General features: G+C 41.9%; 9 protein-coding genes and 1 non-coding gene across 10 annotated transcripts; 8 read left to right on the top strand and 2 right to left on the bottom strand.

Moving 5' to 3' along the window:
- Positions 1-113: 113 nt before the first annotated feature.
- LOC145702642 (phospholipid-transporting ATPase ABCA3-like) lies at positions 114-7,692 on the top strand. The gene is made up of 3 exons (XM_081779892.1): positions 114-155; positions 3,574-3,750; positions 4,134-7,692. Exon 3 carries the CDS (start codon positions 4,235-4,237, stop codon positions 7,613-7,615), a length of 3,381 nt encoding a protein of 1,126 aa, XP_081636018.1. The 5' UTR covers positions 114-155; positions 3,574-3,750; positions 4,134-4,234; the 3' UTR covers positions 7,616-7,692.
- Positions 7,633-9,395, top strand: LOC145701321 (phospholipid-transporting ATPase ABCA3-like). The gene is made up of 4 exons (XM_081778542.1): positions 7,633-8,637; positions 8,682-8,980; positions 9,047-9,194; positions 9,237-9,395. Exons 1-4 carry the CDS (start codon positions 7,723-7,725, stop codon positions 9,393-9,395), a joined length of 1,521 nt encoding a protein of 506 aa, XP_081634668.1. The 5' UTR covers positions 7,633-7,722.
- Positions 9,396-9,515: 120 nt separating this feature from the next.
- TRNAF-GAA (transfer RNA phenylalanine (anticodon GAA)) lies at positions 9,516-9,588 on the bottom strand. Its single transcript has one exon. It is a non-coding gene; the product is annotated as a tRNA-Phe (tRNA).
- A 211-nt stretch (positions 9,589-9,799) lies between these two features.
- Positions 9,800-10,941, top strand: LOC145703902 (uncharacterized). Its single transcript, XM_081781300.1, has 6 exons — positions 9,800-10,010; positions 10,054-10,340; positions 10,385-10,506; positions 10,554-10,650; positions 10,693-10,792; positions 10,836-10,941. Exons 1-6 carry the CDS (start codon positions 10,008-10,010, stop codon positions 10,887-10,889), a joined length of 663 nt encoding a protein of 220 aa, XP_081637426.1. The 5' UTR covers positions 9,800-10,007; the 3' UTR covers positions 10,890-10,941.
- A 200-nt stretch (positions 10,942-11,141) lies between these two features.
- LOC145701322 (LIM domain-binding protein 1-like) lies at positions 11,142-12,718 on the top strand. The gene is made up of 6 exons (XM_081778543.1): positions 11,142-11,477; positions 11,528-11,625; positions 12,008-12,173; positions 12,213-12,382; positions 12,424-12,560; positions 12,642-12,718. Exons 1-6 carry the CDS (start codon positions 11,172-11,174, stop codon positions 12,716-12,718), a joined length of 954 nt encoding a protein of 317 aa, XP_081634669.1. The 5' UTR covers positions 11,142-11,171.
- Positions 12,719-13,020: 302 nt separating this feature from the next.
- On the top strand, positions 13,021-15,804 carry LOC145702588 (dynein regulatory complex protein 9-like). The gene is made up of 8 exons (XM_081779821.1): positions 13,021-13,047; positions 13,639-13,659; positions 14,042-14,471; positions 14,838-14,962; positions 15,006-15,227; positions 15,279-15,410; positions 15,455-15,547; positions 15,594-15,804. The coding sequence occupies exons 1-8, from the start codon at positions 13,036-13,038 to the stop codon at positions 15,708-15,710; spliced, it is 1,152 nt and encodes a 383-aa protein (XP_081635947.1). The 5' UTR covers positions 13,021-13,035; the 3' UTR covers positions 15,711-15,804.
- An 87-nt stretch (positions 15,805-15,891) lies between these two features.
- Positions 15,892-16,306, top strand: LOC145701323 (uncharacterized). Its single transcript, XM_081778544.1, has 2 exons — positions 15,892-16,093; positions 16,143-16,306. The coding sequence occupies exons 1-2, from the start codon at positions 15,892-15,894 to the stop codon at positions 16,304-16,306; spliced, it is 366 nt and encodes a 121-aa protein (XP_081634670.1).
- A 300-nt stretch (positions 16,307-16,606) lies between these two features.
- Positions 16,607-18,141, top strand: LOC145703210 (uncharacterized). The gene is made up of 3 exons (XM_081780536.1): positions 16,607-16,964; positions 17,010-17,359; positions 17,406-18,141. The coding sequence occupies exons 1-3, from the start codon at positions 16,936-16,938 to the stop codon at positions 17,957-17,959; spliced, it is 933 nt and encodes a 310-aa protein (XP_081636662.1). The 5' UTR covers positions 16,607-16,935; the 3' UTR covers positions 17,960-18,141.
- Positions 18,142-18,352: 211 nt separating this feature from the next.
- On the bottom strand, positions 18,353-19,919 carry LOC145701324 (uncharacterized). Its single transcript, XM_081778545.1, has 4 exons — positions 19,877-19,919; positions 19,551-19,787; positions 18,678-19,400; positions 18,353-18,634 (listed from the first exon to the last, which is right to left on the bottom strand). The coding sequence occupies exons 1-3, from the start codon at positions 19,917-19,919 to the stop codon at positions 19,000-19,002; spliced, it is 681 nt and encodes a 226-aa protein (XP_081634671.1). The 3' UTR covers positions 18,353-18,634; positions 18,678-18,999.
- A 197-nt stretch (positions 19,920-20,116) lies between these two features.
- LOC145703544 (PCI domain-containing protein 2-like) lies at positions 20,117-23,088 on the top strand. Its single transcript, XM_081780914.1, has 9 exons — positions 20,117-20,252; positions 20,780-20,929; positions 21,162-21,324; positions 21,373-21,427; positions 21,873-22,047; positions 22,091-22,366; positions 22,527-22,649; positions 22,695-22,777; positions 22,821-23,088. The coding sequence occupies exons 1-9, from the start codon at positions 20,181-20,183 to the stop codon at positions 22,924-22,926; spliced, it is 1,203 nt and encodes a 400-aa protein (XP_081637040.1). The 5' UTR covers positions 20,117-20,180; the 3' UTR covers positions 22,927-23,088.
- Positions 23,089-23,138: the final 50 nt, after the last annotated feature.

The following is a 23,138-nucleotide window of genomic DNA, read 5'->3' on the forward strand; positions in this document are numbered from 1 at the left end:
GCTTTTCCCAACGATCTAGAGAATCTTTTCGAATGGCAAACTAAACCTAACTCTCTAGATTCCTCATAACGCCGGCCTTTTTCTCACTTTCGAAACGTCGTTTTTTCCCGAGAGAAATCCTTGCCGTTTTAGATTTGATTTTTCGGCGATCCACTGTAAGTAACTGAATAAATTTTTTAATCATCGGGATTGAACTCAAAAATATTTCCCGAAACTGCCTTGATATGCAAAGATCGAAAGTAATCGACTTATAGGTAGGCTCCACGCTTAAAAAACGCTCCATTTTTTAACACATGATATTCAGGGTTTTAACCTTGTAGACTGGTTAAATATGCTCCAAGGAACAAAAATTGTATTATGACAAAATTGTCAGGTCAGGTGATGACCAAGAAAAATCGCCCCAAAGTGTCGAAAATCGGCCAGTTTAAGTTTTTGGTCACATGACCCCTCCACACCCCACTTTTTCCAGGTTATTATATTTTCTGAAAGAGCTTTAAATGCTCTTTCAATTGATATTGGTCTCGACCCTGCCAATTGATATCTTAACCCTTTTTCCAAGGGTTGAAAGTATTAAAACACTGTTTTTTGTGAATTTCTTTTGAAAAAAAGTAAAATTTATCATAATAACATAAAACCCGGTTAAACATTCAATAATGCCCGGTTATGGTCGGATTCGGCCGGAGGACCCTTGGAGGACCCATGTGGTTGAAAACAAATTGGTGGAAGACTAATTTTTATAACCGAAGGGCCGTCTCAGCCCCGTCCCTTGATTTTTGAATTTAAGGGGCTTGACGGCCCTTCGGGCCGTCTCAGCCCCGTCCCTTGATTTTTGAATTTAAGGGGCTTGACGGCCCTTCGGGCCGTCTCAGCCCCGTCCCTTGATTTTTGAATTTAAGGGGCTTGACGGCCCTTCGGGCCGTCTCAGCCCCGTCCCTTGATTTTTGAATTTAAGGGGCTTGACGGCCCTTCGGGCCGTCTCAGCCCCGTCCCTTGATTTTTGAATTTAAGGAGCTTGACGGCCCTTCGGGCCGTCTCAGCCCCGTCCCTTGATTTTGAATTTAAGGGGCTTGACGGCCCTTCGGGCCGTCTCAGCCCCGTCCCTTGATTTTTGAATTTAAGGGGCTTGACGGCCCTTCGGGCCGTCTCAGCCCCGTCCCTTGATTTTTGAATTTAAGGGGCTTGACGGCCCTTCGGGCCGTCTCAGCCCCGTCCCTTGATTTTTGAATTTAAGGGGCTTGACGGCCCTTCGGGCCGTCTCAGCCCCGTCCCTTGATTTTTGAATTTAAGGGGCTTGACGGCCCTTCGGGCCGTCTCAGCCCCGTCCCTTGATTTTTGAATTTAAGGGCTTGACGGCCCTTCGGGCCGTCTCAGCCCCGTCCCTTGATTTTTGAATTTAAGGGGCTTGACGGCCCTTCGGGCCGTCTCAGCCCCGTCCCTTGATTTTTGAATTTAAGGGGCTTGACGGCCCTTCGGGCCGTCTCAGCCCCGTCCCTTGATTTTTGAATTTAAGGGGCTTGACGGCCCTTCGGGCCGTCTCAGCCCCGTCCCTTGATTTTTGAATTTAAGGGGCTTGACGGCCCTTCGGGCCGTCTCAGCCCCGTCCCTTGATTTTTGAATTTAAGGGGCTTGACGGCCCTTCGGGCCGTCTCAGCCCCGTCCCTTGATTTTTGAATTTAAGGGGCTTGACGGCCCTTCGGGCCGTCTCAGCCCCGTCCCTTGATTTTTGAATTTAAGGGGCTTGACGGCCCTTCGGGCCGTCTCAGCCCCGTCCCTTGATTTTTGAATTTAAGGGGCTTGACGGCCCTTCGGGCCGTCTCAGCCCCGTCCCTTGATTTTGAATTTAAGGGGCTTGACGGCCCTTCGGGCCGTCTCAGCCCCGTCCCTTGATTTTTGAATTTAAGGGCTTGACGGCCCTTCGGGCCGTCTCAGCCCCGTCCCTTGATTTTTGAATTTAAGGGGCTTGACGGCCCTTCGGGCCGTCTCAGCCCCGTCCCTTGATTTTTGAATTTAAGGGGCTTGACGGCCCTTCGGGCCGTCTCAGCCCCGTCCCTTGATTTTTGAATTTAAGGGGCTTGACGGCCCTTCGGGCCGTCTCAGCCCCGTCCCTTGATTTTTGAATTTAAGGGGCTTGACGGCCCTTCGGGCCGTCTCAGCCCCGTCCCTTGATTTTTGAATTTAAGGGGCTTGACGGCCCTTCGGGCCGTCTCAGCCCCGTCCCTTGATTTTTGAATTTAAGGGGCTTGACGGCCCTTCGGGCCGTCTCAGCCCCGTCCCTTGATTTTTGAATTTAAGGGGCTTGACGGCCCTTCGGGCCGTCTCAGCCCCGTCCCTTGATTTTTGAATTTAAGGGGCTTGACGGCCCTTCGGGCCGTCTCAGCCCCGTCCCTTGATTTTTGAATTTAAGGGGCTTGACGGCCCTTCGGGCCGTCTCAGCCCCGTCCCTTGATTTTGAATTTAAGGGGCTTGACGGCCCTTCGGGCCGTCTCAGCCCCGTCCCTTGATTTTTGAATTTAAGGGGCTTGACGGCCCTTCGGGCCGTCTCAGCCCCGTCCCTTGATTTTTGAATTTAAGGGGCTTGACGGCCCTTCGGGCCGTCTCAGCCCCGTCCCTTGATTTTTGAATTTAAGGGGCTTGACGGCCCTTCGGGCCGTCTCAGCCCCGTCCCTTGATTTTTGAATTTAAGGGGCTTGACGGCCCTTCGGGCCGTCTCAGCCCCGTCCCTTGATTTTTGAATTTAAGGGGCTTGACGAAGGCTAGGAAAAGCCTGAGTTGATCATTCTCAGTTGCGTCCCCAACCCCACCCACCTCCATCTGATGTTAAAATTTATATTGTCCCTATTCTGAGTTTTTTTATGGTTTTTATTTTATTTTTTTAAGTTTAGTTTACAGTCGTCAAATTATCTCAGGGCCCTGACGAAAGCTTCTTCTTAGGTCAAGACCCATAAAAATTAATTTTTTTCTGTTTTTTAATATCATTTTTATAACTTCAGAAAGCTTTTTAAAGAAAATGAAAATTTTCGATTTTCTTCTTCCAGCAGATTGTCTTCCATCAATGAGGTCCTCCAAGGGGTCCTCCAAGAGGTCCTCCGGCCATAACCGACCAAAAGTGGTTTATTTACAAAAAATATTCATAATTTTATGAAAATAGCCCCAATATTGTCCTTCATTAAAATTGTCACCAAAAACGCTGTTTTAAAACTTTCAACCCTTCAAAAAGGGTTGAGATATCAATTGGCAGGGTCGCGACCAATATCAATCGAAAGAACATTAAAAGCGCTTTCAGAAAATATTATAACCTGGAAAAAGTGGGGTGTGGAGGGGGTCATGTGACCAAAAACTAAAAATAGCCGATTTTTGACACTTTAGGGCCAATTTTCACCCAATTCCCATCGAGATGAGATGTTCACGTAATGGAACTAAATGTTCCTTATAGTCATATAATTAATAATTTAGGGTCAAAACACGTGATATCACGTGTTTTTCGACCCGATTTTTTAGCGTGGAGCCTACTTATAGGACTCATAGCTTTTTGCGAATTAAAAGAGGACGTTCTTTTAATAAGGTTATTATTAGGCGACTCATCTCAGGTCCATCTGATCTTGGCCAAGTTCTAGAGAAGAACGGCCAAATCATGGGGAGGATAAGGAGAAAAACCAAGCAGATTTCGGCACTTGGCGATTCTGTTGAAGAAATCATTGCTGGTTCAAGTTAGACATCCATGGGCTTTATTCTTCGAGATATTCTTACCAGGTTAGATATTTAAATACCCGCTGAGTCTAAAATCCGTGATTAAGGACCCCCCCGTCAGCTTTTTCTTCGAAAAATGGAAATTTTTAAAAACTCCATATTTTTGGTTCTTAATGCGTCCTTAGGTTAAACTTGCTTCAAAAAACATGATAAGAGAAATATTTGACCAAGAAAAATCAATTTTTATGCCAAAATTGAGGCAAATTCGTCAATTTTCGACGAAAAGTCCAATTTATAAATGCGATTTTGAAGGTGTTAGAGTCGAGATAGACCCCCAAAAAATGAAGCCTCAAAATCGTTTTTTGACCCGTAGAATCAATTTCCGGGGTCAAATTTTTAAAATTCCGAAATTTGATTTTTCGAAAAAGCTGACGGGGGTCCTTAAGTATTCTTCGGCTCTCTTTTTATTCTTGGTCGATATTTTGGCGAGGCCGAAGTTAAGGCGCCTACAACCTGGGAAACCTTTGCTCCTCGTCAGCTTAATCCTATGAATATGATGAATCTCTGTCGATACCATGACTATGGACTCCTCAACGAGGAACCAATGGAACTCGCCTACTCACCAGACTCACTGGCCGCAAAACAGGTCATGGATGAGGTCTTCAACGATCTTATATATACCAACTGGAATTTCAGTAATCCGGCAACGTTCCTTAACCCCATTGTTACTCCGTTAATTTTGTGCCCTCCAACCGACATCTTTTTCAATTTCACAAATAAGACAGAACAGCAGATTAGTGATTACACATCAACTTTCGTCGAAGTATCATGGTCTCTTCGGCCCTTCCTAAGTGAAGACGACCTAACGGAATTCATCAAAACCTCCGAATCGGCAGATCAAATCTTCATGGCAGTTTCTTTTAATGAATCAACTTGGAATACCGATACTATTCCTGATTCTCTTGACTACAAAATCCGGCCACAAGCAGTTCCACGCAGCGAGTTGGCGCAAGAAGGGATCAAAGCTGCTCTAGGCTGGAGAACACATACTCTTTATCCGATCATGAAAGAATTCGCTGGACCAAGAGATGGATCTGATCCTTCCGGTGGATCGCCTTATTACCACGCTGAAGGGTTTATCTACTTACAGTACTTGGTCAACAACGCATTCAGCCGAGAGAAGACCTCTTCAGATTTCGGCCCAGTTGAAATGAAGCGATTCCCTTATCACGAATACACTCAAGATCCGCTGGCAAATGGCCTCCAGAATGACATCTCATTCATTGTTCTCATCACAACATTGTACCTGGCTTCTGGGACGGCAAAAACACTCGTCGTTGAAAAAGAAACTCGACTCAAGGAATACATGCTGATGATGGGATTGAGCCGGAACACACTCTGGCTTTCGACATGGATCTTTTCATTGGCGAAATTCGTCATTACGGCCAGCACTTACACAGTTATTATGTTCTATCCTTTTACCGATAATGGCGCAGTCTATTTGATTTCGAATTGGTATGTCTTCTTCGTCTTTCTTCTTTCATATGGAACAGCTCTCATCTCCTTTGGATTCTTCATGGCTTCTTTGTTCAGCAGCTCAACTTCTGCATCCATGGCCGCTGGTGGAATAACTTACTTGATGATGATCCCGAAAGATTTTTTGAAAATTCAACAGGCGGGGTACACTGCAAAGGTTCTTTTCTCAATCTTTCCACCTATCGCCATGTCCCTTGGTCTGGAAGCCGTGGCAAATTGGGAGATCGCAGGCGAAGGAGCATCTTTCTCGAATTTCTTCACTCCACTTTCAACCACGAACGAAATCAATGTCGGTACTCAAATGCTTATTCTTCTTTTTGACAGCGTCCTCTACTTCTTGCTGGGTCTCTACTTCGATACTATTCGCCCTGGACAGTGGGGAATTCCAAAACCTTGGAACTTTTTCTGCCTCCCTTCATACTGGAGTCCACCGAAGAAAAATCAAATAAATGCTGACCAAGCCGAAACCACTAATCCCCTGGTCCAAAAACTACCTGCTGGAGAAATAAAAGAATCAGGATTCAGGCTACGAAATCTCGTCAAAGAATTTGAAGATAAAGGAAAGCCAGAACCGTTCAGAGCTGTTGACAATCTATCAATCGACGCGTACCAGAATGAAGTCACTGTCTTACTCGGACCAAATGGCGCAGGAAAATCAACGACAATTAATATGATGTCGGGAATGCTCGTTGCTGATTCTGGTTCATGCGAAGTTGGAGGATACAATATCAAAACGAATCCTTGGGCCGCCAGATCTAGTCTTGGTCTTTGTCCTCAGCATGACATCCTTATCGCTGAGCTTACTATTCGTGAGCATCTTATTTTCTTCGCTGAAATCAAAGGCTTCACGAATGCGCAAGCAAAGCTCGAAGCAAGTTCGCTAGTGCATGACATTCAGCTTGGCTTAAAGCAAGATGTTTATTCGACAAAGCTCTCCGGTGGTATGAAACGAAAGCTCTCAATCGGTATCGCCCTCTGTGGTGGGTCCAAACATTTGATTCTCGACGAACCAAGCTCTGGAATCGACGTACGAGCGAGAAGAGAGCTCTGGAAGATCCTTGACAAATATCGACGAACGCATACAATGCTCTTATCAACTCATTACATGGACGAAGCAGAACAATTGGCTGATCGAATTATCATTATGGCTAGAGGAAGCGTTCAATGCTCAGGAACCGTTCTTTTCCTAAAGCAGAAACTCGGCTCGGGGTATCATCTTACGATGAGTATGTCAGAATCTACCGATTTCCCTTCTTTGGAAAGCACAATCCGAAATGTTTGCTCCGGTGCGTATGTCGAGAAAGTCTACGGGCAAGAATGCGACTTTATTTTGCCCTTCGAAGATGCAGAAAAATTTCCAGAGTTGTTTGAAATCCTCGAAAAGTCACGCGAAAGTCTTGGAGTCTCCAGTTTTGGCGTCTCTGTAACAACAATGAACGAAATTTTCCTGAAAATGACGAAGACCAAGGCAGATCTTGAAGCAAAGAGATCTGTTACATCTGCCATTGAAAACGACGAAATTCTTCAACAAATGACTGAAAAGATTGAGCTTCTGACTGGTCCCGCTCTTCGTTTCCAACAATTCAGAGGTTCTTTCATCAAGTGCATGTATCATTCTCTTCGAAATATCAAGACTATGCTTACTTCTCTCTTCTTCCCTGCTTTGTTCGTTTCTTTGGCGGTCTTCACCATTGGCTTTATTCCTGTCATTGGCGAGCAGGACCCGATGGATCTTTCGCTGACTCCTTACGAGGGTTCCATCAAAACTGATAATGGCCTATCAAACATTCTGATTGACAATGCTGGCTTCCAAGATGGAATTGACCGTACTTTTGGCAACGTAGACAAGATCGCCAATGTAATTGATATCAATCTTCATGATGAATACGGAAACTTCTCCGAATGGGATGACCACATTTTGCAACTTCAAGACGAAGAGAAATCTAAATTCAACAACGAGTACATAATGTCCTTCCAGCTCAACAGTACTGGCGAAAAACTCGCCCTCTTCAACAATGAAGCTTTCCACACTCCAGCTACGGCGATGCATTACATGAGTCTCATTCTTCTCAAGCAGCAGGACGAGAACTTGAACATCAATGCTCAAAACCACCCGCTTCCGCCTGATTCTGGAACCTCTGTTTCCAGCAACGTCAGTACCGCTATTCAAGGAATCATTGTCACCTTCGATCTTATTATTGGAATGATGCTCATGTACGCGCAGTTCTCGCTGCTTCCTGTTAAAGAGCGAGAACAGGGTGTTAAAATAATGCAAAAATGCTCTGGTGCACCTCTTTGGATTACCTGGTTAGCAAATTATTGCTGGGATGTTCTGAATGCTCTTCTACCAAACATCTTAGGAATGGTTCAAAATAATATTTTTTCTTCTTGAACCTATATCGCTGAACCAAAAAAGTCATCGTCATTCTTCTCATTGGTGCCCAAAACTACGAAAGCCTCGAAATCTTTGGCGAAGAAGCTTTCGCAGTCTCCCTTGCCATGTTTGTCACGTCATTGGCCATCATCCCTTGCGTCTACTGCTTCAGCTTCTTATTCAAAAATCCCGCCAACGCGTCCAACTACATCGGATTCCTCAACTTCGCACTTGGTCTTATTTTATTCATTGTCAACATGATCATCTTTGCGTTGGACATTGAAGAGGATACAAAAGATTTGTATGACAAGATATTCTCTTTCGCTCCTCAATTTTGCTTCGCGCAAATGATCTTCATCACCTTCTACAATGGTAACATCCGAAAGTCTTGCGAAAAGAACGAGATCACGAAAGCAACTTGCGAGCAAATGGAGTTTAACTATGTTGATAATATTCTAACGACAGAGGATGGCGGAATCGGAAAATATCTCTTGTTTTCAGTTTACATGATTTTCTTTTATTTCGCGATTCTTTCATTGATTGAATGGGAAAGCGGCACTGGAGTTATCAGAGCGTTCTTCGGCTGTAAAGGAGGAAGTAACAAACCTAAAGATCCAGAGGCAGAAATTGAATTCGAAGACGATAGTGACGTCATCGCGATGGCTAAAAAAGTCAATGCAGGTGCCAAAGACTTGACAAAGAACCACTCTCTCGTCGTCGACAATTTGGAGAAGAACTACGATGGTTTCCGCGCAGTAAAGGGTGTCAGTTTCACTGTCAAGCCAAACAGCTGCTTCGGTCTCCTTGGTCCAAATGGCGCCGGAAAAACTTCGACTTTTAAGATGCTCACTGGTGAAGAGTCTGTCTCAAGAGGATTCGCGTATATCAATGGCCTGGAAATACAGAAAGATCGATTCGGAAGTCTGAGAGAATTCGGCTACTGCCCGCAATTTGACGCTCTTCTTCAGCAACTGACTGGTCGAGAGACTCTTTATTTGTATGCGAGATTACGAGGCGTTCCAGAGAAGATTCTTCCTAAGGTAAAAATTTTTCAAAAAACACCAAAAATCAAAATTTTCTACAGATGGTTCAAAATCTAATCGAACTCGTTGGAATCAAGCAATACGCCGAGCGTCCATCTTCAACGTACTCTGGTGGTAACAAGCGAAAACTCTCCGTCGCCATCGCCCTCACTGGTTATCCCCGGGTAACAATCATGGACGAGCCTTCTTGCGGCTTAGATCCTGGCGCTAGACGACAGCTGTGGAGTGTCATTTTGAGCGTCATGAAAACAGGTGCTTCTGTTCTCCTTACTTCGCATTCTATGGAAGAAACCGCCGCTTTATGCGATGAACTGGCAATAATGGTCAATGGGCGACTCAGGTAAGCTTGAATGAAACAGTATTATTCATCAAAAATGCCTTTTCGGGAGAATTAATTGATTTTCAGGTGCATCGGTGGGCAACAACATCTCAAATCAAAGTTCGGAAAAGGCGTAGAAATCGAGGTTCAACTTCCAGAAGGCGGAAGATCCTCTGACGTAACCAGCGAAATCATCAGAAGAATGCCCTTCCTTCAAGTAAAGGAAGTCAATCAGGTAAGATTCGAAAATCTCGCCTTTTTATGAGGAACATTTTAGTCGTTTGTTTCCTTCCACGCTGAAACTGGAGCACAGCTTTCAACTTTATTCAAAGAACTTCAAGCTACGAAGAATTCTGGTGTAATCGCTGGCTACACCGTCGATCAGCCGACATTGGAACAAATCTTCATCGATTTAACGGGAATCGAACAGAAGTAGATTTGCTGAATTCTCTCAAGTTCAAGATCTATTAATAAATAAACAATGCTTTATAAAAAATTTCAATCTTGTTGTCGATTCGTCTTCATCCCCTTTCCAACACCCAAAGGAAAAAAGGTGTGCCTTGACTGTGGATCGAACACAGGACCTTCAGATCTTCAGTCTGACGCTCTCCCAACTGAGCTATCAAGGCAGCTGGAGGGTGTTCCATATTTGAGTGTGTGTACTTTGAGCTCCTCAAAACGTAAAATATTGCTGTCAGAAAATGTAAATGACAGGAGCAATGCGAGATCAAATATTGTGACGGTGATTCTTCAAAGTTCTTTCTTCGGCATTTTTAGTTAGAATTTGTGTGTTTCTGAAATCAAGGAAGAGAATTTACAGATCCCAATTTGAAATAATACGACTATGGTTACATAAGATCCTCTATTCAGAATAGTGCCAGTCCCGTTCTTTGTACCTGATTGAAGAAAGAGAACGAATTTTAAAATGGCATAAAGCTTTGTGGCCAAATACGCACTGCTAACATCGAAACTTTGACTCGCTTTACTTGACAATACTTTCTCGATCTTTTTTTTTGAGATTTCGAAAGAAGCTCAAGAGATCGAAGTAATGGTAAGAGGATTTTAATGAATTGAATTTTTGATAGAAGATTAAGACAAAAGAAAATAAAACGATGGATAAGGGAGCAATTGGATTTGCTATTGCGGGACTTCTTTTAGTCATTGCGGGAATGGCATCACCAAATTGGCTGCGATACACCGGCCTTGTTGAGAATGGGTTTATCAAGGATCAAGCTTTTGTTGGCCTGTGGAAAGCAGAATTTATTCAGCCGGGCCCGCCTAATGAACTTTTTGATTACTTCACTGAACTTAAATTTTCCGATGGAAAGGCTGAGGACCCCAATTACGATTGGTATTTTGGTTCTTGGATGAACGCTTGCAGGTAAGAAAAGTAATAAAAGTCTGCTTGCTATACCGATTCGATAGAGCACTGGCGATTCTGACGATCTTATGGGGAGCTGGAACTATTGCCCTTCATTTTTGGAAAAGCTTCAAAACTCAGAATTACTTCTGGTCAAAAATTGTCTTTTTCAACTACATAATTACCTGTTAGTAAATCATTAGTATTCGGATGATACTTACCCGTATTTTTAAGCTCTTTTTGGAACATGCGCTGCCGGAACATGGGTAGGATCAATCGCTGCGCAGGAGCTTGTTCAAAATGCTGATGGAGTCGAGGAATACATCTGGAGGTAAAGAATGAAATAAAAGAATCGTCGAGGACGTTTTTTCAGGGGCGATTACGGAGCAGGGCTTTGGATTTTTTGGATTGGAACTGGTTTTTTTCTTCCCGCAGCAGCTCTTGCTTTTGAAGGGGGCTTTGTTAATCACAAGGTAACGGTTTTAGAAAATGACACCCTTATTTAACCCTTTTCAGAGCGAACAATACAAAAAACTCGAAGAAGAATTCAACAAGAAGATTCAGCAATAAACCATTTTTAATTATAAGCTCTCCGAATGAATAAAATTTTCTTTGAAAAAAAGCTACTGACTTTCGTGATCCAAAAGCATGACCTTTTGAATACAATGAAAAGTCTACGCAGCGCAAATGGAGTAAAAAAAGGTCCATTTGTGAATCGATTCTTCCAGCCAATTTGTCAACCCGTCGATAGAAATCGCGAAAAGTTCGATTTTCTGAAGCCCACGCGCCGCTCCTTCTTCTTTTTTTTTACTAAGATTTTCTTTGTACATTTTTCAATCGAGTCAGAAAAATATGAGAATTCAAGAGCTAAACAAGCGGTTAATGAACAGACCCCAAGAAGCGGATAATTTATGGTGGGAAAGTTTTGCCACGGAGTTTTTTGACGACGACGCGAGATTGACCATCACGGCTTATTTTGACGAAGGCTTGAAGAGCTTCTCTATCGGGAGACGGCTCATCCCGAGATACTTCAGAACCTGGTTCGAAGATGGAGTCACCGACTGTTACATGGTCCCGAGAATGGCGAAAGAGACGTTTATGGGAAATGTGATCATGATAGAATGCGATATGGCCAGCCAAATTGCGACGCATACGAAGGTTTTTAATCGAATATTGTATGTGGAAATATTGATATTGAAATTTATTAGCCGACATATTGTGTGATACAGTCAGATGGCAGATTGACGGTCGAGTTTAACTTGGAAGACAATATGAGGATCAAAAGCTGGAACTTTTACATTCGAGCGTAAGTGTCTTTCGAAAAAGAAATGAAAATAATAAACTTTCGGATTTCATCATTTTATTACATAGGATATGCCTTTGACGAGAAATAAAAAAGATAATGATTCATTTAAATAGATATTTTTCATTACATTAACATTTGTCGCGCTATACTTATTTGGCTGTCTTAGTGCTTCATTTTCAAGTGATAATGTAAAAGCGCAAATCAGCTGATTAAATTCACGAGCTCTTCCGAAAGAGGGCGTCAAGGAGTCGTTTTTCTCAGCAGGATACCACTCCAGTAAGATCAGATTTCGAGGACGGCGTTAGTTAGATTTCTTGGATCGACCCAGTTTTGCCAGTTTTTCTCTCTTCATTCGTATTATGCAATGAAAACTTTCCTGTAGTGCTCACGAACTGGTTCCAAAAGGATACAACCCGATGGATGGTCAGCAGCAAATGCAAGAATTTGGTCGACCCGTATCTCGTGGCGGAATTTCTTCGGCGACCTTAAATTTTCTCAAACTCTGTTCGATCATGGAGCCAATGCAGGAACTCTTCTCCTTCCACAAGGTACCCAAGAAATAAGACCTTTGCTAAACCAGAATCAAGACATTTCGAATGGAGCCAAGAGAGTGTCTGAAAAACTGCCTCTTTCAAAAGTGGTCGCGGATCATGCAGCCGACAGATGGAGGACCTCGAGAAGGAGCAAGACCAAGGGGTAAAAAACGATCGAGAAAACCGGGTGCAAACAGTCGCAGCAAGCCAAGAACTCCAGCAAGGTTTTCTTTATCATCATAAGATCTTTTCAAGCGCTTTCTAGTGAGATTCTGGTGGCTGGGGAACCAACGATAATGGGCGGAGAAACTCAGGAAGATGAAAGACCGATTACGAGGATAGAAAATGGAGAGTCTGACCAAATTGATTCAAAAGGAATGGCTCGAAAAATATCTACAGAGGGTACTCTAGATAACGAATCGGCTTGGCTCCACAACCTGTGCGAAAAACTCAGTAGAAAGTTTATTTTGAGCCAAAACTTAGTCGAAATACCGCCAGTTTCTGACGGAATGGACCTCAATCTTCAAATTGGAACAATAAAATCCGAAATAGAAAACTGAAAATTTCAACTTTTTCTTTCTCAAAAATGCCCGAGACCTGTCTATAATATCTGTTTTTTATTCTTTCTTCCAAAGAAGCTTGAGAACTTTTCTTTCAATAAACTTCAACTTCAAAAACCTTGATTTTGAATCATTCAAATTTCCGCCAATTGGCGCCGCGAGCAACTTTTGAAGGGAGAAAAATAAGAATTCGGAAAATAAGAAAATTCAGAGAAAAATGGTTTCTATGGCGACTCAGTGTCGAATTCGCCATTTTCGGAAGGAGAGAAATTCTCTAGAATACGCAAAAGAGAAACTTGTTTTTCAGAAGAAAGAAAATGGAGGAATCAGTTTGATACTTGAAAATGACTTTTGCGGAGCAAAATTCTAGCCCCTATATTTCTTATGCTCATTCGAAAGAACAACACCTGAGGATTCGAATGGTATAGTTTTGAGGGTCTGAGTCATCACATATGACGTCATAAAGGCCTCCCTTTTATAAATGGTCATGAAGCCCTGTATCTCCGAAAATTTTCAGAATTATATGGAGATTTTGATATCGTTGAAAAGCTTAGCTCAAACTGGTTATGGGCACCCACTGCGCAAGAGAAAATTCCAAGTGAAAAAATATTTTTTGAGACAAATAATTTTCACTCAAAATTTTTTTTCAGAATTATTTCCTGCGCACCAGGTGCCCATACACAGTTTCAGCTGGGCTTTCGAATGATACCCATATATCCATACTTTTTTCGAAAATTTGTGGAGATACAGGGCTTCATGACCTGTCATTTTCAGGTACTTTAGGCGCTAGAATTTGACATTCTTCGTGGCTTGGACACATAAAAATTGTACCATTCGACTCCTTAGATTCTGCGCTACAAACTAAGCACTAAAAATATTGAGGTCAGGATTTTGCTCCGCAGAAGTCATTTTCATCTATCGTTTTGAAGGAAAATTCGACGGTAAAAGACCAAAAATCTTTATTTTCTACTAAAGTATTTGGTCGCTTTTACTGATAATAGACTCTGTTTTATCATGGAAATTAAATAGTTTCAAATATAACATTAAATTACTTAAGATTGGGAAAGAAATTACTCAATTTTTCTTCCGTAGCGGCTTTTTTTCGCCGTAGCCGCAAAGCGGCTTTACAAAATACACATTCAAATCTATTTTTAAAGTTTGAAGAAGCCGCTCCGCGGCTTTGGTTTTCAAATAGCCGCTACGCGGCTTTTCATTTAATATTTTTGGACCCTAACTCAGGTCTTCTTCACAGGTTGAGGAGCTAATCAATCATAGTCTATGATTCATAGAACACTCAAAATTTCAATCATTTTTGTATTTCAGGAAATGGCAAAATTGCCGGAGAACTGGGCGGTTTGCGTCGGAACCGTCTTCGAAGACGCACTCAACCAGTTGCAGATTCTCGGCTGTATTCTTCCCGTGCAAAAGAACAAGACCTCTGTCGCCTACCAAAACATCGCCGATGAAATAATCGAGTCTCTTTCCGAAAAACGCGACCTAGAAGCAGAAATCGACGGCTTCGACGACACACAAAGAATGATCAAGCAGCTGACGCAAGAAATCGTCTCTCAGAAGTCGGGCGTTTCTGCGAGAGGCCTGGATGGACAAGACAACTTGATGAAAATTAACCGCGATCGGCAGTTTGCTTACGAAGCGCTCAAGCCGTGTCTTGATGAAATTGTTGCCAGTGGCAGTTTTAACTCTCTCTCCAAATCGGTAGAAGAGGAGAGTGTTCGCAAATGCAGATTCAGAGGTAAGAGAAAACAAGGAAGCAGAATTTTGATTACTTTATTGCAGTAGTAAGAGTAGCGAACACTTGCTAATCATAATTTCCCCGGACCCCTCATCTTTTCTCTTTTTATTTTGTCTTCATTTTAGTCGCTCAGCTTTAAAATTGACAAGGTTGGGTTAGGCAAGAAATCTGTCCGTTTCATTTTTCGCCCTCAAGTTGAGGGAGATGATAAAGCAAGCGTTAAATGATAACGACGATGTCTGTTTTTTGCTCTTCCTACATCATCTACTCTAGCTACTGTAGCTATCGACTCTTCGCCATATTCAATTTCCACATCATTTAATCAAGCCTATTTCGGTAGGGAAAACTATTAACATTCGATTTTAGTTGCGCAGGAAAAAGAAACAAACGCAAAACGCGAGCTAAAAGATCGAAACCGGCGACTCGCTGCGACGAAAAAAGAAACGGAAACTGAAGTCCACGAGTTGACCGAAATGATCGCCCATATCAAGGTACTCTTTCTCCCTCTCTCTCATTCTCACTCCCTTTTTTCAGGATCAAATTCAAGAGCTCAAGTCACAAACCGCGATCGAAGGTCGTTACGTCAAAAAATCCGCCGAAACTGGCATCGAAATGAATCAATCTTTCCGGGCGCAGGAAGAAGGCGAATTACAGGAGGTCCTGGACACGCTAAAACGAGATATCGAAAGCGAAAATAGAGCGCATACTGATGTCAAGAATTTCCTGCTCAAGAAACGACGCCAGCTCGAAGATAAAGTAAGCTAAAGCCTCATGGAGGAATTTTCCATTATAACAACTGATTATTAGATTGAATACTGGATGGAAAAGTACGAAAACGACACGGAATCACGCACAAACGAGCTTGCAAATCTCAAATCCGACAAAGACAAAGATCTTCGAACGCTCCAAGAGCTTGCTCGAACATACGACGATTATGAGGTACCCACCCTTAAGATTATCCCCCTTCTCTACTCTTTTTCTAGCGCGTTGTTACAGAAGACCGAGCAGAAAAGAAACGAATCAAGGAGAAAAAGGAGCGGGACGAGCTCGAACGCGTCACTTCCATCAAAATCCAGGTAAAAAACACAAAAAGAGAACTAGAATAAATCGTGTATTCTTCAGGCTTGGTGGAGAGGTACTATGGTCCGAAAAGGCCTCGGCGAGTTCAAAAAAGACAAAGGCAAGAAAGGCAAAAAGGGCAAAAAAGGCGGCAAGAAGGGCAAGGGCAAGAAGAAGTAAGCTTATTGAGCGCCAATTCTGTACATTTCCGATCTCGATTCTTCTATTATCTAATCTTGTTTTGTAAAAGAGAATAAATGCATCTATTTTTGTACACTTGTGTCCTTTCTCGCTAATTTTCTAGAGTTATTTTGCACAAAGAAAGCATGCAGCTTGCTCAAAAGCTCAATATTGCTTAAAAATGTTCAAAAAAGATAGAAAAATAGATCTTGAAAAGCAGCAAAAATCGCTGCCGGTAGAGATCTCAAAGGAGGATTTGGTTCAGTGGGAGAAAGAAGACCGGCAATGCCGGATTATCTGGCTCTCTGTCGCGTTGATTTATACGATTTGGATGTGCTACAGTTTAGGACCTCAATCCGTCCCCGAGAAGTGCATTTCTATCAGTAAGTTCTATTCTTGTTTTTCCTTTCTTTCCTCTCAATGATCCTTCAGATGGACAACAAAGCATCGAAATCGACTTCCCAAGAACCGATTATATCACTTCGAATATGTACTGCCGCCAGAGCTGCCGATACGACTGGAAAGCCAACTGTTTGAGCGGCAGGACCGTTACTGAAGATCAATTTGAACAGTACAGAAATCAGGAAAGCTTTTAACCTTTAAAAAAGCGCTCAAGAATCTACGAATTCCGTGTTAAAAGCTTTGAAAGACCATCGAAATCATGGTCAACTTCCCTAACTACCAAAACTATTGGCTCTTCGCGAACGGGACTCATATTCGCGTCCTTGAAGTGTAAGAAACCTTGCACATCGACACTAATTTGGCTGGAAATTTTAAGGACCTGGCCGAAGACTGTCAATAATACTGTACAAACGAAGATCAGAAGTGGCGATCCAAACGAGGAACGGTTTCGTTTTTAAAGACCTTCTTAGAGAATACTCTCTCATCTTTCCTTTTTTTCTGAAACTAATGATAGTCGCACTCGACAATCTGCATTTACAACACGACCTGTGGCGCAGACTACTTTTGGCGTATTCCATCCCCTTTCAATTCCAACGCGTAATCATCCATGCCAAACTAAACAGCCAAAAACTACATCATTTATTTGTCAATCTCACTCGTACACTTGCCAAATCCACACATGTATTTCCACACAATAAAAGAATAGGCTGGATAATTTCCAAGCAAACAAACTTCATCACATAAAAACTATTCAAGATCTTTCATTTCAGAAATACAACTCTTCAACTATTGAAATCGGTCTTCGGAGAGAGAAGATTCCGTCATGAGTGGACGAAGTCTCAAAGCCAAGAGGTAAGATTTTGACCCTTTGAATTGAATGATAATCATTCTTTTCAGGAGATCGTTGACGCAAGACCAAGATATTCAAGATCTCCAACGAGCAGTAGACGAGTATGTCGCGAAGAACCCAACGCATCGCTGCTCCGTTGAAATCAAGCTCGAAGGCCGCATCATAAAGCGAATAAATTCGGAAGGAAAGAGATTTAAGGGCACCCTGAAGGAACAGGCGGCGAAGAAAAATCAACCAGACATGCGGACAGTGCTCAAACAAGTGCAAGAAAATGGTCACATTGTGCGGCCAAAACCAAAGAAGAGAGCAAAACGAGAGTTTGTCGAGCCCATTGATTACATCACGATAAAGAGCTCGCAAAGCCCGTCTACTGATTCTATGGGAAGTCAATCGCCAGGTGATTAGCTAATACACAAGGCAAGACTTTATAAAGCGTTTTTTAGATATAAAACGAGAACGGGAACTCCGTGGACCGTCCCCAGGAATCATCGATCTTTCGAGCGACGAAGATCAACCGGGTTTCGATTTTTCAGAAGGTCTCACTCAGCCTGGCGATGATCTTCCTTTGACCACCATTATCTCCGGAAACTTACCAAAAAACTCTGACAAAGATCTTTCGGACGAAAACTCGAGCTCACAAGACATGTTCGATCCTGACAAACCAAGTACCTCAACTCAGATCACCAAGAAATTGAATCGGTCGAAATCGTCCAAGTCTCTTAGACGTCAAGAATCAGTGACACGGATCTTCGATTCTGATGATTCTTCTTCCGAAGATGAGGCGAATACAACGATCAAAAATGAGCCTGAAGAAGGATCGTATTCTCCCCTTTCTCAAGAACTCTGTAAAAACGAAAATGACTCATCGGAAGAACCAGACGAACCTGAAGAAGAAGACGATTTGGATCGAACTCGGGCACACTCGCAGAATCTCTTCGAAACTTCAGATATTTGGTCTCATTTCAACGACGAGAATTACCCAACGAGATACCACTGACGATGGTGCTGAAGCTTTTTTATTCAAAAAATTATAGAAACCATTCTCTATCTCCTTTTTATTCACTCATTTTCCTGTACATCTCTTTGTACTCAGTTAAACAGTTTCAAACTTAGAACGTTCCTGAAAATAAGGCTGAAGTCAGCTGATCACATTCTCTTTTTTTAACGGATAAAGCCAATAAACACACGAAAATCAACTTATGCTCTTTTTCTACTTGCTTGACGATCAGGGATGGTTTTAATAAAACTTAATTCAGAAAGAGAATGAATATTCGAGTCGGGCTCTTTATGATTTGAAAAATATTGTCGTAACCTTTGATTTACATGATAAAATGCCTGCATATGAATTATCTACATCGTAATAAGGAAAATGTGATAGTAAAATTTTGTAAATGACATTTTTCTTTATTGCATAAATTCTCGATAAAATTAAATAAATATATGTATAATCAAACAGTTGGGAACGAATAAATTCCATTAAATAGCACATAATCGAGTTCATAAATTTCCTTTAGCTTTTGAATTTGATCCTCACGAAGTTCGGCCAAAAACTCGCTGTCGCTTTTTGACTTGCTCGTGAAATGACTATTTGAAAGGCCGCTTTTTTCGAACTTTATTTCTTCCAAATCGAGGGATTCTAGCACTGGGTCCAGATCCTCGGGGAATTTTTCAACTAAAAATTGTGAATTTTTGTTTTGAAAAGGGTTGGTTTTCACCTTGAGCTATTGCTCCAAATTTATTTTGGCAAAAAGGAACAGTATCCGTTTGCGGACACCAGTGACCATCACAATCGCCAGGTCTGAGCTCGAAAAAGCTCGGTAGTTTTCCCAACTTCCAATCAATCACGAAATCCACGAATTCGCCAAAGGTCGGAATCAGTCCTTGTGTTTTTGCTGTTCGTTCATTTGGCGTCACGGGTCTGTGCGTCCGATAATGGCGCGTGATGTGCCTACTGTATATATTCCAGAAGTACTGGCGACTTTGGTCGCTTAGTTTTGTCCTTCCTTATTTAGAGCTCTGAGAATATTTTGATAACGGTCATGATTTCGGGCGGATTCCGTTGAAAAAGGGAACGCTTTTCTTATACATTTGATAGATTCTAGAGCTCTTTCCTATTTTATCTTTGTAAGCCGAGATAAGCCGATTAATCGGGTCTCTTATCCCGGTATACATGAGCAACTCACTCTTATCACCCTCGAATTCATCCACTTTTTTGAGTCCATGTTTCGCAAATTGCACCGGCCAGATTGTATCCGGGTCTGTTTTCGAGATTTCGGGAAACTTCGAGGGCACGATGAAGCCAGAATCGGCCATTTCGATCAGTCGGAGACTCGTGGAGCCACATTTTGGCGGTAGGGCGAAGGCGATGTTGTTTTTTGGATTGTACCAAGAAGTTTTGTAGAGCCGCTGTTCGGAGTATTGAGGGTTTTGTTGAAGCTCTGCAACATGATTTAGGTGATATACCGCGGCTTCAAAAGGAAGAAAAGCGTAAAGCCGCTCGCGGCTTCTAATAGAGAAAAATACCGCGTCGGGCGCGGCTATAATGCTGGCTACTCTAAGCCGCAAGGGTAAGGGTTAACGTGACTTACTTTTGCAATTTTCTGTTATGATGTCGATAATATTTTGAGAAATAATCTCGGGAGTTGAAGTCGTTGATGTTTGCTTTTCAGTACTAGTTTCCTTCAGGATTTCTTCAGGATTTGGGGAATTTTCTAGTGTATTTCCTCTCGATACGGAGCTCACATTTATTTCTGTTTTTGACAGGCCGCGTTCTATCAAATGAACGGAGGTTGAATGAGCAGCGCCAGTTAAAACTTGAACGTAGACTGTTATCGTTTTTTTATTAATTCAATACTGCTTGTAATTCAAAATTTATGAAATTAAAACGTCCCTAATGTTCCTCCAAAAACGACGCCAAAGCTAAAAGCCAATGCCACCTTCATATCTTCTTTTTTCATTTTCGTGGTTCCTCTAAAAATTTTATTGCACTGAAAGTTTCTCCTCCTAATTCATAGCCTAACAGTGGGTTTTTACGAGCTCTTGAATTCTCCCCACCTTGCCCAAGGCAGAGGCAGGAGGGGTTGTTGTGCTTTTTAATCTCTAGGGCTCAAGTTTAGCAAGGATAGTTAATATCTTTGTCTTATTGCCGAGAATTTTCCTTTGTTATCATATATTAGTAGATTTTGGTGGATGATTTTTAAAAAACTTCGAATTTTAGAATGGCATCATCGGGTCTGAATGATTATGTGAACGAAGTCTGCAAAGCTCTCGATTATCGGGAGGGTATAAAGGTTTGCAAAAATGATGCTTTGGAATTTTTATTTCATTTACTTAAAATTGGACAAGAGTTTCTTGCGAACGTTTTCGGCTTACCTCTTGGAGTTTTTTGGAGAACTGAAGCTTAAACTTTAACCAGAAAACGTCATCCCTGGATCTAGAAAATTACCCAACCCTTAAATAAAAACAATCATTTTTGAGGCCCCTTCGTAGGAAAATTACTTATTAACTATAATTATCAATTATCGATATCGACTTGAAGGTTGGACCATGAATTTTCGTATATCTTCAATAACTTTAGCTAAGACTTCCCTCCCAATAGAGTCTCTGGCCAAAAATGTTTATGAGTAGTATAGTTTTAGGTCTTTGTTTATCTTGACCATCAATCAAAGGATGACATTGTTGACAGTAGAACTCGATACTATACTTTAGTAGAAGGAACTTTTGGCACATGTCACGTCCCATAGATTCAGTTCGACTTCGATTATCGAAGTATCGAGTTTTTTTATTAAAAAAGTCACTATTAACCGTCTTTATTCAGGCGTCAGAGTTGCTTAGTTTCTCGCACTCGCATATCGCCAATGCTCGACTACGAGTCGAAGCTCCAGAAGCAATTTGCTCAAGAATTCTCGCTCAACCGTTCGACGAAATGGTCGCTGCTCATATCAAGACTATTTGGTCCTCTTCAAAGGTAAAAACAAGAGCGCTCCTTCTCTGATTATGAAGGAGGCTTGGGGCGATCAGAGTTTGTTTTTCAGGTGCTTATCTTGAATTTAAAATTTCCTTGAGAAAACTGCTCTAATTTTAAGCTGTTTTAAAGTCATTTCTGGTTGATTTTGGTCTTCAAATGTCTGAAAATGGCTTTACTCAATTCTTAATTGAATTTATTAAGAAGCGTTATATTTTATTGATAAATTTTTAAGGGAAATCACGATGAAGCCTGGCAATACCAAAACATCACCGTTCAAGCCTTCATAAAAGGCTTCCAAGCGATGAAAGAAGAAAATTGGGCTTTACCTCTTATGCAGACGCTTATTCTCGACCTCAGAAATTTCGCCCGACGTGGGGACAAACGAGCGATAGGGGGTAACTCTAGCTTCGCCCATTCAAGCGTTACTAACATCATTAATTAAGGAAAGCCGGGCGAGCGCCAGGAAAAGGCCGCGGAAACAATTATGAGTGCATTCAGGTAGAATTTTCTATCTTATTTCATACCCTTACCGTTTTTTTTCTTTTGGTCTTCTCTTCAATTTGAATCTTAAAAATATCAGCTCGTTAAGGACATTTGACTTAAATAAATTTAAATCCCAGCGGTTATAAAGTTTCAGACGTAAAGATAAGATTAACTTTTGTTAGAAAAGATTCGCGGTTTCATGAATGAACACTTTCTTTACTTTTCTCCCATTTTTATATTGATTAAATTTGCTCATGAAGATTGAATTCTTCGTCTATTTGCCCCGATTCTCAGTCAAAGTACCTTCAGTCCGTAGCTTCCGGACACGTTTGTTGAATTTGTTACCCTTCTTCCGAATCTCTTGCGATTTCTAAGGGAAATGGCTTGGGAAAGAGTGAACATGTCAATTATATGCTAAATAAATATTTTCAATAGACATTTCAAAATAATTTTTTGTAAGGGCTTGCACCAGCGACACGCGAACGCGATTAGACGATTCCAAGCGATGGGGAATGCTTTTCGTAGTGAACCAGCTATTCAAGACTTATTTCGCTGTCGGAAAACTCCATCTTTTGAAGCCGTTGATTCGAGCAATTGATGCATGCGATATTCGGGATGAATTCTCACTCTCTCAGGTAATATTGAGATAGAAGATTTTCGATAAAAAGCGAATTCTAGCGCGTCACCTATCAATACTACGTCGGTCGAAAAGCGCTACTGGACTCAAACTTCTCCCTCGCCGACGAATACCTTTCCTTCGCGTACCGAAACTGCCACCCGAGCTCCTTCAGAAATCGAAAGCTCATTCTCGTAAATCTGATCGCTGTGAAAATGTTGATGGGACAGGTGCCCAAGCAAGAGCTTTTGCTCCAAAACGGATTGAGAGAGTACCGAGCGGTAGTTCACGCGATGAAGACTGGAAACATTGGATTGATGGATGATGCTCTTGCTAAGGTATATTACGGCTTGTTGGCTCAGAAACCTGTTTAAAAACCTGAGACAGGGTCCCAAAAAGGCTATTTTAAGCTCTTTCAGAACCCTGAGTCAGGTTTATACATAGGTTATCGAGTCCAGAACGCCCCATTTAGAATTCGAGCTATGATTCCATTTCTAGCACGAGTATTTCTTCGTCAGATCAGGAATCTACTTGATTATTGAAAAACTCAAGCTGGTTGTGATCAGACAACTGTTCAAGAAGGTGATGAAAATGGCTGGACATCATCAAATTCAACTACAGGTAATCCTTCTTCCTGTTTCGAAAAGAAGCTGATATTTCTGTCAGATCTTTTTGGACGCAATCAACTTCGCAGGAATGCCAGAATGCGACATGGAAGAGCTAGAATGTCTTATGGCCGGTCTTATCAGGTAAAAAGTCGTTTTTCCACTCGCCAATCATCAAATCTCTCAGCCACAACTTGATCCGAGGATACATTTCGCACCAGTACAAAAAGGTCGTCTTCTCCCGAAAAGAACCCTTCCCTGTCATCAAGAAATCGCCGCTGACCTTCCTCTAGAATTTTTATAAGAAAATTCTACTTTTCAAATCGTTCCATTTTCATCTTCATTTGACTCGAAGTTCACGAACTTTAGGAACTTTACTTTTCATTCTTTCCAGAACAACATTAGGAAAATTGACTGTTTGAATACTGCCTTCAATAAAAATTGAAAATAATGAACTCGTGAATATTCACCATGTGTTTCTGTTTAAATTTATTTTCTGAAAAAG

Source organism: Oikopleura dioica, chromosome PAR (assembly GCF_907165135.1).
Source record: "Oikopleura dioica chromosome PAR, OKI2018_I68_1.0, whole genome shotgun sequence".
NCBI lineage: Eukaryota > Metazoa > Chordata > Appendicularia > Copelata > Oikopleuridae > Oikopleura > Oikopleura dioica.

Coding starts and splice junctions, on each gene's coding strand:
- LOC145702642 (XM_081779892.1), top strand. CDS start 4,235: ATGAATATGATGAATCTCTGTCGATACCATGACTATGGACTCCTCAAC.
- LOC145701321 (XM_081778542.1), top strand. CDS start 7,723: ATGTTTGTCACGTCATTGGCCATCATCCCTTGCGTCTACTGCTTCAGC. Junction 8,638..8,681: donor CAGAGAAGATTCTTCCTAAG/GTAAAAATTTTT, acceptor AATTTTCTACAG/ATGGTTCAAAATCTAATCGA. Junction 8,981..9,046: donor ATGGTCAATGGGCGACTCAG/GTAAGCTTGAAT, acceptor ATTGATTTTCAG/GTGCATCGGTGGGCAACAAC.
- LOC145703902 (XM_081781300.1), top strand. Junction 10,507..10,553: donor TTTCAACTACATAATTACCT/GTTAGTAAATCA, acceptor CGTATTTTTAAG/CTCTTTTTGGAACATGCGCT. Junction 10,793..10,835: donor GGGGCTTTGTTAATCACAAG/GTAACGGTTTTA, acceptor AACCCTTTTCAG/AGCGAACAATACAAAAAACT.
- LOC145701322 (XM_081778543.1), top strand. CDS start 11,172: ATGAGAATTCAAGAGCTAAACAAGCGGTTAATGAACAGACCCCAAGAA. Junction 11,478..11,527: donor AAATTGCGACGCATACGAAG/GTTTTTAATCGA, acceptor GAAATTTATTAG/CCGACATATTGTGTGATACA. Junction 12,561..12,641: donor TCGAAAAATATCTACAGAGG/GTACTCTAGATA, acceptor GCCAAAACTTAG/TCGAAATACCGCCAGTTTCT.
- LOC145702588 (XM_081779821.1), top strand. Junction 14,963..15,005: donor AAATGATCGCCCATATCAAG/GTACTCTTTCTC, acceptor CCCTTTTTTCAG/GATCAAATTCAAGAGCTCAA. Junction 15,548..15,593: donor TCACTTCCATCAAAATCCAG/GTAAAAAACACA, acceptor TGTATTCTTCAG/GCTTGGTGGAGAGGTACTAT.
- LOC145701323 (XM_081778544.1), top strand. CDS start 15,892: ATGTTCAAAAAAGATAGAAAAATAGATCTTGAAAAGCAGCAAAAATCG. Junction 16,094..16,142: donor CGAGAAGTGCATTTCTATCA/GTAAGTTCTATT, acceptor ATGATCCTTCAG/ATGGACAACAAAGCATCGAA.
- LOC145703210 (XM_081780536.1), top strand. CDS start 16,936: ATGAGTGGACGAAGTCTCAAAGCCAAGAG. Junction 16,965..17,009: donor CGAAGTCTCAAAGCCAAGAG/GTAAGATTTTGA, acceptor CATTCTTTTCAG/GAGATCGTTGACGCAAGACC. Junction 17,360..17,405: donor TATGGGAAGTCAATCGCCAG/GTGATTAGCTAA, acceptor AGCGTTTTTTAG/ATATAAAACGAGAACGGGAA.
- LOC145701324 (XM_081778545.1), bottom strand. CDS start 19,919: ATGAAAAAAGAAGATATGAAGGTGGCATTGGCTTTTAGCTTTG. Junction 19,788..19,876: donor GGCATTGGCTTTTAGCTTTG/GCGTCGTTTTTG, acceptor AAACGATAACAG/TCTACGTTCAAGTTTTAACT. Junction 19,401..19,550: donor CATAACAGAAAATTGCAAAA/GTAAGTCACGTT, acceptor ATCATGTTGCAG/AGCTTCAACAAAACCCTCAA.
- LOC145703544 (XM_081780914.1), top strand. CDS start 20,181: ATGGCATCATCGGGTCTGAATGATTATGTGAACGAAGTCTGCAAAGCT. Junction 22,048..22,090: donor ATGAATTCTCACTCTCTCAG/GTAATATTGAGA, acceptor AGCGAATTCTAG/CGCGTCACCTATCAATACTA. Junction 22,650..22,694: donor ATCATCAAATTCAACTACAG/GTAATCCTTCTT, acceptor TATTTCTGTCAG/ATCTTTTTGGACGCAATCAA.